This window comes from Lethenteron reissneri, chromosome 7, assembly GCF_015708825.2.
Source record: "Lethenteron reissneri isolate LAM-NWPU_2019-01 chromosome 7, ASM1570882v1, whole genome shotgun sequence".
Lineage (NCBI taxonomy): Eukaryota > Metazoa > Chordata > Hyperoartia > Petromyzontiformes > Petromyzontidae > Lethenteron > Lethenteron reissneri.
Window position 1 is genome coordinate 2,882,550 of NC_083785.1, and position 12,941 is coordinate 2,895,490.

The 12,941-nt window shown below is 49.0% G+C and overlaps 1 protein-coding gene across 3 annotated transcripts in view; it reads right to left on the reverse strand.

The window, feature by feature from the left end:
- Positions 1 to 8,224: 8,224 nt before the first annotated feature.
- Positions 8,225 to 12,941, reverse strand: part of LOC133355798 (rho GTPase-activating protein 23-like) — a 35,926-nt gene continuing 31,209 nt past the window's right edge. For all 3 annotated transcript variants that reach the window (XM_061573178.1, XM_061573169.1, XM_061573187.1), the window contains one exon: positions 8,225 to 11,714. In XM_061573178.1, coding sequence (XP_061429162.1) covers positions 10,707 to 11,714 — 1,008 coding nt within the window. In that variant the 3' untranslated portion in view covers positions 8,225 to 10,706. The remainder of the gene's footprint in view (positions 11,715 to 12,941) is intronic.

The window sequence follows — 12,941 nt, forward strand, 5'->3', positions numbered from 1 at the left end:
TACTGTGTAGTGTGTAGTAGTGTATAATGTAGTGTATACTGTGTAGTGTGTAGTAGTGTATAATGTAGTGTAGACTGTGTAGTGTATAGTAGTGTAGTGTATAGTAGTGTAGTGTATAGTAGTGTATAATGTAGTGTAGACTGTGTAGTGTATAGTAGTGGAGTGTGTAGTAGTGTATAATGTAGTGTATACTGTGGAGTGTATAGTAGTGGAATGTCTAGTCGTGGAATGGCTAGTAGTTGAGTGTATAGTCACGTAAGGCTGTAACAGTTCCTTGGTGTCCGAAACAGATTTTGAGTGACGCTGCATGGGGTTTGACCATGAGCCTTCAGTGCAAGGTGAGAGGTATGGTGGCGAAGTGGCTTATCGCGTGGAAATTTAAAGCCCAAATACTCTGAAATGCGTCGGTTCGTTTATCAATCCGCTTGTCCTGGTGAGGGTCGCAGCAGAAGCATATTAAACACGTGTTGATTCTAAACGTGGAGGGAAAAACCGGAGGACCCGGAGAAAAATCAACGCAACCACGGGAAGAAAATGCAAACTCCAAATATACAGCGTTCCACTCACTGGCATGGTGCAGTGTGCAGAGTAATGTATGGTGTCGTAATTGTATAGTAAACATATAGCAGTGTGATACACATTAGGGTGGGTAGAATAATACATAGTGTTATATTAAAATGGATAAGGCAGCAACTGCAGCAGCAGCAGCAACTGCAGCAGCAGCAACTGCAGCAGCAGCAGTAACTGCAGCTCCCTTTGATGCTGTTAATCCTGCATAATGCACATGCATATGCAGTACTAATCACATTCCTGCATTTCCCATAAATATGCTAAATTCCTTTTGATATGCAAATTCCTTTGTCAATGCGCCCAGCTTATATATATGCTCCAAGCTCGTGTGCTGTTTCATTCAGACTCTGTCGCCTCGACGGACCTGGTTTTCACCTGAGGATGGCTGCTTGCGTTGTGGCCGAAACGTCGTGAGAATTGTTTTATTATGTTTTATTTTTATTATTTTATCACTTCCCTTCTACGTGACTTTACCGAAAGAACCAAGAAGATATACAGCAGGCGTCAGGGTCGGGATCGAACCCACGACCTCCTGTATACGAGGCGAGGTAGTTAACATCTCCTAGCCACGGTGGCTCGAGTAGGCCATTGTGTGACGGCGTCACGGCAGGACCCTCGTGAAGAAGAGTCATGAGACTCAGCGAGGCTTCCCTGTGCAAAGAAGCGGAATGCCGTAGTAATAACAATGTTGATCAAACTACTGCACCCAAATCACCGCTACAGGGGGATTGGGGGATCACGCATAGACGAGACACTCACTTGCAGCGCCGTGACAAGCCGTGATAAGCCCTTTAGGATGCCGCGTGGTTAAGTTGCATTTTTTTTAGTGATATGTCTCCGTTCGCCATTCATTCACTTGGGAGCAGTGGAAATGAATTATGCCAGCATGCGGCATCCGCCCCAAGAAGCAAGACAACCGGCTTCCAACACATTCCAAAACATTGACTCAAGTACCGTTTCAACACGAGAGAAGCCTTGCACATCACAAAACTCACAGTTGAGGCATGTGCCAAGCACGCTTTCATAGAGAGTGGTCCTGCAATGGAGTTCATCATTTACGTGTCCCGCAATGCGTTCCTGGAATGTGACTAACGACCAAAGATGGGTAAACCGGTGTCTCTGCATGAGCCCTCTCTGTCTCTCAGGGGGTCGTGATTATTGTGTAGGCACGGTGCAGAACGCTTCCCAAAAATACAAATGTAATAATAATACTGGTAGGAACGAAGTGAATCAGCCTACAATAGATTATATCGTCTGTCCGTCCGATGTCCGATTAGGTGTAGCAACATCGCCCCCTACTGCAAGCACTTGGCAGGACCCTACAAAAACCTTTACACCAGGGGTCTCAAACTCAAATTACCTGGGGGCCGCTGGAGGCAGTATCTGTGTGAGGCTGGGCCGCATCAGGTATTCCACAAAAAAAACTTTGCTAAAAAAATCCAAACTTCTCAAATGTCATTACTAACAGTTATTTAACTTCAATGGGTTTTTCTGAACATGAATAGAATATTGAAGAACATGAACGGTTCTTCTGAACATGGCTTCTCTTGCCTACTTCCTGCTGCCAGAGACCTGGCAGCGCTTCCTCTCACATAGCTGAGCCACATTTGGCTTGAGGGAGGAAGCAGTTGAGACCCTCAGTATGGCTTGAAGATGATCATCAGTAAGTCTGGACCTGTACTTGGACTTATTGACGTTCAAGGTGGAGAAGAGCTTTTCACACAAATGTGTGCTCCCAAAAAGACACATGGTCCGCTTGAACATTCGGGAAAGCTCAGGGAAGCCGGGGTTCAATTCTCGCAAAAATTGCCCAAGCTTGTCTTCTTTTCCACTCGCCTCCCTGAACTTGGCTTTGAGGTCAGAGTTGCACTGCAGGTCAATGAGCTCCATTTGAAGCACAGGAGGGGCATCTTGCACATCGAAGGAGAAGGGATCCGCAAAAATTTGAAAAGTGGCTCTGTGCGTCTTGAGGTCTGCAAATCTGTGATCAAATTCCTCCTGTAGCCTCAAAATGGCATCAACATACTTCTCACCACTGAATGGTGTTGCCTGCATTCAGGAGTGCCTTGCATGCTGAGAAATGGCAAAGGTTTGTCTGAGAGAGCTGGGCTTTCCATAACACAAGTTTTGTGGAGAATGCTCTCATGTCATAGGCAGCACTGACGAGCTGCCCCTGGCCTTGTAACTTCTTGTCCAGTACATTCAGCTCATGCGTGATGTCAACAAGAAAAGCGAAGTCCATGAGCCATTTGGGATCACTTAGCACAGGAACAGCCACCCCATCCTTCTCCATGAAGGCTTTCACTTCTGCTCTCAACTCAAAAAATCTCTTCAAGACGTTTCCCCTGCTGAGCCAACGTACCTCGGTGAAGTAGAGCACATCCTCATATTCTGACTCTATTTCCTCTAAAAAAGTACGGAACATCCGGTGCTTTAAGCCCCTGCATCTGATTTAGTTGATGCATTTCACAACAACAGACATCACATTGTCAAACTTCAGGCATTTGCTGCAAAGGGCTTGCTGATGGATGATGCAGTGCAGAGCAATGGCCTCCTCCACACCCTCCTCTTCTAGTTTTCTTTGAACAAGTGCCACCAGTCAATTTTTCCTCCCTGTCATTGATGACGCTCCGTCGGTTGTTATTCCACCAAACTTCTTCCATGGCAAACCGGCATTCACAATGGCATCACACAGCTGGCAAAATATCTCCTGAGCGGTGGTGTGGCCATGCATTGGAATTACTGTGAGCAACTCCTCCATCACTTCAAAATTGTCATCAACACCACGGACGTATATTGTGAGCTGGGCAGTGTCAGTGATGTCTGAACTCTCGTCAAGAGCGACTGAGTATGCATTGAAAAATTTGGCTTTCTCACGCAGTTGATCATAAATGTCACTTGACAGGTCAGAAATGCGCTCAGCCACGGTGTTAGCAGAAAGGCTGATGTTGCTAAACTGACCTTTTTTTCCGGACAGACTATACTTGCAGCCTGTAAGATGCGCTTTTTGATAAACTCGCATTCTGTGAATGGCTTTCCTGCCTTAGCAATCATCTCACTAACCACGTAGCTTACTTCGACTGCTGCATTATTCTCTTTGGTTGCTTTCTTGAAGACATTTTGTTGCCTCAGTAGACATGTTTTAAGATTGGCAACCCGGTTGGCTCTCTCATCTCCCTGGTATTTTGCATACTCCTCAGCATGTCTAGTTGAGTAATGACGTTTGAGGTTGTATTCCTTGTGCACCGCAACTTTTTCTGAACAAATAAGACACGCCGGGGTGCTCATGTGCTCAACAAAGAAATATTGCATCTCCCACCTTTTCCTGAAATTGTCTGTGCTCGTCACCAACCTTTCTCTTCACTGCAGGCTTTGAAAAAGACATGATTGGGGCTGTGTGACAAGATATATATTCATTCCACTTGCTGTCGCTCACGCAATAAAGTTTCAGTCACGTGTTTAGCCAACCAGGGACGCACGGAGACGTAATTTCCGCAAATGCACATCATTTCCGCTTTTTCCGGTAACAGGTGCGTAGATTATGGGGGGGGGGGTAATGCGTTCCCATCAGATTTCGTCCCCACACCGCAGTCACAGGCAGACACAGCTGTAGCGGCTGCTACTATACACGCTTCTCTGTTCAGAGCACGGGGATCTGAGCCGGGATGAGCTGTGGATCTGCGCTTTGACGCGCTTCGGTGCGCGCACAGTGGAGAGCCGAAAGAGGGAGAGGAGAGGACTATATGTGGCAGCGTCATTGTGTGACCACGGGGTTCAAATGCTGCTGGCCACTGTCGGGGCTTTCGCTGCCTTCAGTCACATCATCACATTTTTCTATACATTTTTGTGCTTACTTTGTGCCGGCGTGTTGGCTTGCCTGCGTTCCAGGACTTATTTGAGCAGATCCAGTACCTCTCGTATCGAAAAAAATATGAATATTAAAAAAAGTTTTTAAAGAAATGATTAAAATAAAATATAACATTATAATGTAATCACTAGAATATTACGGAGCCCCTGTTGACATCGGTGGATGAATTACTAATTTGTGGCCACGCAATAACAAGATAATCTAATAAGTTATATATAAAGCTTTCTTAACAACAGCATCACAATTTCATAAAATAATAACAAATGCAGACTTCTAAGATGAACCAAAATAATTATGCACATCGTCATGTACAGTCTGTGGCTCGGTGCGTAAATGTCACCACCAGAGGATGAGGGAGTTTAAATCATTAAAATTCATCCACACATATCAGGTGTAAATAATAATGTAAAACAGCCCAGACTGTACAATGTAGATATTAGCTCAATGACGTGTTATAAACTGCTGCGGTTTAGAATAATCCGTCTGCCTAAAGAAGCTCCCAAAACCTCACAGCGCAGTGTGTGCGTAGAGGAGCTGTGGTGTCCCTTGAATTTGCCTTCAATTTAACAAATGGTGTGTGTGTGTGCTCCGTTCGTTTTCTCCGCTGGACACAGAAGTCGCCTTTGCTCAAGATGCCACTTTATTAATCACTGACACAAAGACTGCTACCGTCACTGCAGTATAGCCTAAATAAGTCCCACTGCATTGTAAGTGGCATGTGTGTGCTGTTTTAAGCGTCGTTTTACGTGCGTTCCGGGACCTGTGCTCGTCGTACCTGCGCTGTCATATGTACTTAGCGTTCCGGCACCTTGTGATTTACAAATGAAGCATTGGATACATCATGATCTGCGCGAAAGAGGGTGGAAAACTATTAATTTCACCCTCCTGCTTTCCGCACATCAAAAGCCACTCTTTTCTCTCCCCGGCTGTCTCTCTCACTCTCACACGTACACAAACACACACACACGACCCCGCCCCCCATGTCACTCACATGCAATGCCGCATTCACTGGACAGGCACACAGTAGGAAACCAGAGCATCATAACATTGTCCCACACAGCAGCTAACAGCGGGGTTGCTACAATATAAAACTTGCGGGCTGCACTAACATTACACTTTCATATTAAGGTGGGGGCCACAAAATATCGTCCCGAGGGCCGCAATTGGCCCGCGGGCCGCGAGTTTGAGACCCCTGCTTTACACTCAGTGAGGCTTTCCTGGCTAAACAAGTGTAACATTCCCTTATAATTCCCTGAGATAGTTTTTAATTAAAACATTTAAATTCAAAATTAACTCACAGCGGCCTAAAGCCTACGGCTAGGCCTAAAGCCTAGAACTCTCCTTTCGTATCGTACCCCCGCCATTTTATTTTATTATAGCCATTAATTTGTTCGTTCCTACCAGCCCACCCCGCAGGGACCGGTTTCACCCGCTCATCCCGGTAACTCAAGAAGCACATCAAGGGGAGGGGCACTTGATGTGCAACTGGCGGCATCATCCCGAGTCTCTCCCACGGGACGGGGTTGCGAGGGGTACACGTGCCGATTCCGTCGTTGTGGGCGCCAGACAAGTCTGGCAGTTTCCAATACACACAAATACTGTACCCCCCCCCCCCGTCACTCCTCCCCCACCCGTGGAGCCTTCACAGAAAGCGCTGTTTGGGGACGTCCATAAATGACGTCACGCGATTTTGGACGATTTTTGACTCCCCCTCCCCCGCCTTCGTCACACGGCGTCACAAAAAGTCAGACCCCCCCTCTCGAATATGACGTCACAAAGCTCTGCCCCCTCCCCCCAAAACCATATTTACATTTTGAAAATAAAACGTGCTTCAAATCGCTTTAAACTATTGTCATTGTAGTGCGTATTTACTGTGGCGCTGCACTCTGATGTCGTAGGAGAAAACATTTATTAAAAAGTCTATTTAATTCAGTAGAACGTGTTGTCTATATTTATTTAAAGTTGCGCATTTTGATGTGACGTCACATTTCTCAAACCCCCCTCGTCACACATCGTGCGTGACGTCATTTATGGACGGCCCTTAGCGAGCAGTACCGATGAAGGCCCAACAGGCACACTTAGGGGGTTGGTGGCCAGCATCACGCCCGGCCGCCTTTGCCTCCCCAGTGCGATGTTTGTATTTTTACTTTACACATCGCACTCGGTACTCATTTGAGGCTGAGTCGACTTTGACGGGGACCGGTTCAGATAAGCGTCACTGGTGTTGGCCGTGATCCGGGAATCGAACTCGGGTCGCCCGGGTTCGTAAGCACAGAGCTCGCGAACCACTGCACCACCGCTCCCCTGCCACATGGGGACAGGACATCCCAACCAACGGGATGAAGCAGTGATATTTTAAATATCTGTCTGTGTGTTCGACCATGGATGAAGCAGTGATATTTTAAATATCTATGTCTGTGTGTTCGAGCATGGATTAAGCAGTGATATTTTAAATATCTGTGTCTGTGTGTTCGACCATGGATGAAGCAGTGATATTTTAAATATCTGTGTCTGTGTGTTCGAGCATTGGATGAAGCAGTGATATTTTAAATATCTGTGTCTGTGTGTTCGAGCATGGATTAAGCAGTGATATTTTAAATATCTGTGTCTGTGTGTTCGACCATGGATGAAGCAGTGATATTTTAAATATCTGTGTCTGTGTGTTCGAGCATTGGATGAAGCAGTGATATTTTAAATATCTGTCTGTGTGTTCGACCATGGATGAAGCAGTGATATTTTAAATATCTGTGTCTGTGTGTTCGAGCATTGGATGAAGCAGTGATATTTTAAATATCTGTGTCTGTGTGTTCGAGCATGGATGAAGCAGTGATATTTTAAATATCTGTGTCTGTGTGTTCGACCATGGATGAAGCAGTGATATTTTAAATATCTGTGTCTGTGTGTTCGAGCATTGGATGAAGCAGTGATATTTTAAATATCTGTCTGTGTGTTCGACCATGGATGAAGCAGTGATATTTTAAATATCTGTGTCTGTGTGTTCGAGCATTGGATGAAGCAGTGATATTTTAAATGTCTGTGTCTGTGTGTTCGACCATGGATGAAGCAGTGATATTTTAAATATCTGTGTCTGTGTGTTCGAGCATTGGATGAAGCAGTGATATTTTAAATATCTGTGTCTGTGTGTTCGAGCATTGGATTAAGCAGTGCTATTTTAAATATCTGTGTCTGTGTGTTTGAGCATGAATCGAGCTGTGATATTTTGAATGAAATTTTTGTCAATTATTATTAATTGGTAAAGTGATTCTTGTCACACGGTTTGTGGCTCGAAGCCCCATATTAGGCCGCCCCTTGACTGGCTTCCCTCCTTATGAACATTATTTATTATTCAGTCGCGGATTAATTTTATACTGTTACAGCGCGATCGTGGCTTTTGTGTTTGTTGAACTTATTGTGCAGCGTACGTAGCCAACCGCGCTAATCGGAGGTGCAGCGGAATGACAACAAACTTAACTCAGAAAGCAATTCTCAAGAAAATAGTTTTCAATCTGGATTTAAAAGCAAAAACTGCAGCTCCAGTGGCTTCCTAATATCGGAAGGAAGAGAGCGTTCCAGACGGCCACAGCAGCGCGTCTGAAAGCGCCGCGCGATGCGGTGACCGCCGCCGCCTTTGTTCGATGGCTCAGCCAAAAGCCGCCGCTACCAGGGTTGATCCGAGTTCGCGTGGTGGTGGTTTCCACTTCTTGACGAGATCAGCAGGACGACTCCACACAATTGCGTTGGTCTGTTCAATAAACACCCACAAAGAGCAACCACACGTCTGGGAACTTCTCTGCACATGCATCGCGCCATCATTTTATTCGTTAGTTTCACTGCAATTTCTTTTAAGATTGTGCCAAAAGAAAGGATTATGGTGGTGGGGACAGCTTCAGTTCAACAACGCTGTCGCCTTACAAGGGAGTAGAGTGGGTGGTGGACCACGAAATGTACCCTCTTTTTCCGAGCACATCAATCAGTGCCGTCGCCCGAAACGTCGCCTATTACATAGTTTCCCTTTCATGGTCACAGTGAGATTGACGAACGCGTTGAGTTGATTTTGTTATGTGCGCTTGTACGCCACTTACCGTCTCGGCATCACCAAATAATGTGTTCAGTATACAGGACACACAAATATGTATCACTGTTCGTATCAATACAGTCCTTCTGTTAATCTACCGCTGGATGAGGGCCTCCCCATATCCTTGCGTATGGTGGCGGTTGTTTGACCATACTTCACCACGCCGGTCAGTGCGAGTTGGTGGAAGGTGGGCAAATATAATGGATGTACAATGCATGGCGGATATACAAAACTGTATTCGTGATCGCGGTATAAGCATGAATGTACACAGTCTTCACTCCCGTAACGAATCATCAGTAACTCGGACGTAGCTGCCCCACTCCTCTGTCGAGGATAAAAACTTTTTGCTTGCTGGGTTCCCTGCCGTTGGAAGGTCACCTATCGATTAAATATTTGGTTTAATACATTTAAATATTGACGTGTTGAAAAGTGGTATGTACATGAATGCTTCGCCACGCAAGTTACCGCACTCGAGTTTGTCTTACTAACATTCGGGTCACGCTGCCTCCACGTGTTGCAGAACGTGCGACGAGGTTATTTTCTCAACGTGGATTTCCCATAAAAATTCAGAGGCCCGCCGCAGGCGATGTCACCGATGCCACCGGACCTCGGCATCGCTCCCTTTCTACCTTCCTCGAGAATTGGCAACTTGCTCCGTCGGCCACACGTGACCTCCGAGGAGCGGCCCACCTCACATGACCCCGCCGTCCTCACCCCGTTGGCCCCCGTCACCCCCTTCGTCCGCCAAGCGCTGGGCGGACAGTCGCGCCTCCGTGAAAGGTTGAAAGTGCCGCCCTGCCGCTGTGCTCTCTCGACTGCCAGTGGTAGGTTCCCAGCTGTCAGCAGTTCTGGAGAACCCCGCCAAACAAGGTTATCTTGGCCTACTCTTCCAGTGTCTTTGGGGGTAATCTGGGAGTACTATCCACGCTTTACCCCAATGCACGCGACCTACCGATCCACTAAGTGGGGTGCCCCCCATGTGTACTGCTGGCGGGTTTCAATCGTCCATTGTTCCAACTGCCGCACCGGAGGGATCTAACATGTGATGGGCGACCTCTGGATTGCAAAGTCCATTGTGGCTAAGCATTGAACCACGACAGCTTTCCCCCATCTCAATGATGTGCCCTGTTATGATAACGATGACAATTACTCAATCACAACAATGGTAACATTATCTGCGACCAATTATTTCTTTAAAACACATGCAGCAATTACTGTAGAATGGCGTAGTAAACATAAATACACATTTAAATGACAGTGCTTCGAAGCCTTGAGTGTGCATGTACGCACGTGGAACTTCTTTCGCGCCGTACGTAGCCAACCGTGCTAAGCGGAGGTGCGTGTTCGTAATATCTCAACAACGCTTTTATACTTAGTTTAAACCCAGGATACCCTAATTACAATGGAAGAGCTCAACACAGTGTTTGTAATTCATAGTCAGTCGCTCAGAAAACCAGGAGGGCAAACCTCCGTTTGATGTAACTTGCGTGTTTACCTGTAGCAGTCACAAACACCCACCACACACTGTACCCTGAAAAGGGCAACAAAATATAAAATATATAATCGGTGACATTATATGCAGTAACCTTTCTTCTTTCATAGCACGCAGAAGAAGGTCCATTTCCCGAATCGTTGTGTATTAAATGTACTTGTGTATTTACATATATACTTTCATTATGTGTTTTCCTTCGAAGTCAGTGTTATTGATGAATGTGTTGAGTTTTTTCTTTTGCTCTCAGTGCTTGTGCATCTCTGCCAAGGCAGTATCACCCCGTCGCTTCGTTTGAATGCCTGCTGGTGGCGGACCTTTTGCGAGGTCACGGAAATCGTTAGGGTGGAAGCATTTTCAACCTCCCGGCGTTGTGTTTATAAAAAAAAAATAGTTTGTGTAAAGTCCTGACCACGTGGCTTTTTAAGCACGCGTTGTTTTTCCCAGTCAAAAGTGTTGCAGTTTGGACTTTTCACGAATGACCCATGGCCCGTCCACAACTTCTCTTGGCAGCGTGTGCAGCCCGATTGTTCACTCTCCTCCTGCTGCTGCCGGGTGCCGTTCAGCGACGCTCACGCGGCCGCCACAGCGACGCGGGATGACGACGCACTCCTCGCTGCGTCAATCGACGTGCGGGACGGGACCGCTTGCGCCTGGGAAGTTGACGCGACCACAAGGCACCGCTCGGCGTTGCTTTCACCGAGTTAGAGATTTTTCGCCCTTCCCAGCAACTTATTCAAATATTTGGGCAAGTCGAACATCGGAGATTTCCTGCCGTCGACGCGGTCCGCCCGCAGCTGCGCCAGAATGTCCGAGCAGGAGGACGAGCGCGGCACCGACCTGCGCCTGCTCGCCGTCACCCACAGGCTGTCCCTCCTGGCCACGCGGCCGCTCGTGGAGCGACGCGCCTCCCCCGGCGGTTCCGCGCGCCGCCGGTCGCCCGCTTCGCCCCTCGGAGACGACGGCGCTCCCCGCGCCGGTCCCACCCCCGGAGGTCCGTCGACGGCACCGACGACGGCGGGCCTCTCCGCCTCCGACCCGTCGGATTGGGAGCGGGCGTCTGGGGCCAAGAAGGCCGCGTCGTCGCTCTCTTGCTCCGAGTCGCTGCAGTGCTCCACGAAGATGGAAATGCGGCAGGAGCTCCCCTCGGGCAGCCGCTCGGGCCTCCCCGCTGTTCCGGCGCCGTCCGCGCGCAACGACGCGCGCCGGGGGACCGGCGGAACGATCCTCGGTCCGGATATGAACTCCGTGGACCTGCTGACCTTCGGCGACGACGCCGCCACCTTCGCCGACCCCCTCTCCTTGGCGTCCCTCAGGCTCGAGCGTCGCACGCCGCTCCACCGGTGCGTCCTGGGGCTGGCGGCGGGCTTGTGCCGCCGCTCGGGCGACGGCGGGCTGCTCAGGCTGTAGGGCTTGCCCGTCGGGGACAACAGCCGGGGGCCGTCCGGGGACAGCAGCGGCGTCCACCGCCGCTTGGGGCCCGCCCGGCCCAGCTGGCTGCCCGCGGCGGTGTGGAGGCGCACGTCGGAGGCGGCGCTCCACAGCAGCCGCGAGGAGCGTCGCCCGTCCAGCGACGAGGAGAGGCTGGCCTCGTCATCGCCGCTGTCGTCGGCGCAGTCCAGGAGCCGCCGCTCGGCGTCGGGAGACTCGGCGCTGGCGTCCTTCCTCGAGCGCAGGCTCCTCCTCCCTTGCGCAAGATCCATGTCCCCCGCCTTGTAAGGAGACGCGAGCCAAACAAAAGAAACACAATGGTAAACATTTTTTTATTTCACCAGGTAAGGCCCACTGGGCTATAATAGGTATTTTTCAGAAGCGAGCTGACTGTCACAAATAATAGCTCAACGAAGTGGCTTGTCACGTGGAAATACGCGTGACGTCGATTCTAAATGTGGAGGGGAAAACTGGAGGACCCGGAGAAAAATCCACGCCACCACGGGGAGAGAGACACGCAGACTTCAAATATACAGCAGGCGTCAGGGTCAGGATCGAACCCACGACCTCCTGTATACCAGGCGAGGCAGTTAACATTTCCTAGCCACCCTGATGATGGTGAAAGAGACACCGCAAACTCCAAATACACAGCAGGCGTCAGGGTCGGGATTGAAGTATTGAACCCACGACCTTCTGTATGCCATCGCGGTACACCAAACGCTACTCGAGTGCATTATTACATCGCTGAAAACAGTGAGGTGTGGTGGTGGCTTGGGGAGGCCTTCATCCAGTAGTGGATTGACCTTGACTGCTGATGATAATCATGATGATGATGATGCATTTTCAAAATAATCTTCATCCAACGCAATTGTCGCAGCTGAAATTTCCTGGTGTCAGTTGAACACTGTTTAGCGAGTCCCATCTCTAATCCTTACTCTCAGGCTACCAGGACGCCGTGCCGCGATTATCGCTTCTAAATTCCCCTCCGTGCGCTGCGTTCCAGGGACCAACTGGGAGCGTTCCACGGTCCGTGCCTCCTGCTGGGAGCCACGCTCACCTTGTGAGCACAGGTGAGGGGGGACTGTGGAGTCTAGTGGGGAGCGGTGGTGCAGCGGTCCACGCAATGCGCTCCGAACCCGGCGACCCGGGTTCGATTCCCGCTCACCGTCAACACCCGGTGACGATTATCTGAACCGGTCCTAGGCCTCTTCTAGGTCGACTGAGCCTCAGTTACCTGGTGTGGTGTGTAAACACCGCCACAGGGGAGACAAAGGCGGTCGGGCGTGGCCAACCCACCCCCTTGTGTGCCGTGCCGGCCTTCATAGGTGCTCGCTAATAGCACTTGCCCCAAAAGTCTGCTGAGGCTATACGGGGGGTATCAATCTAGGATTGAATCTTTCGTGAGTGCAGGAATTACTATACTCATTGGTTCTTTCGGTAAAGTCACGTATGTAGAAAAAAAATGAAAATAGATCACGACGTTTCGAACGCAACACAAGCGCTCGTCC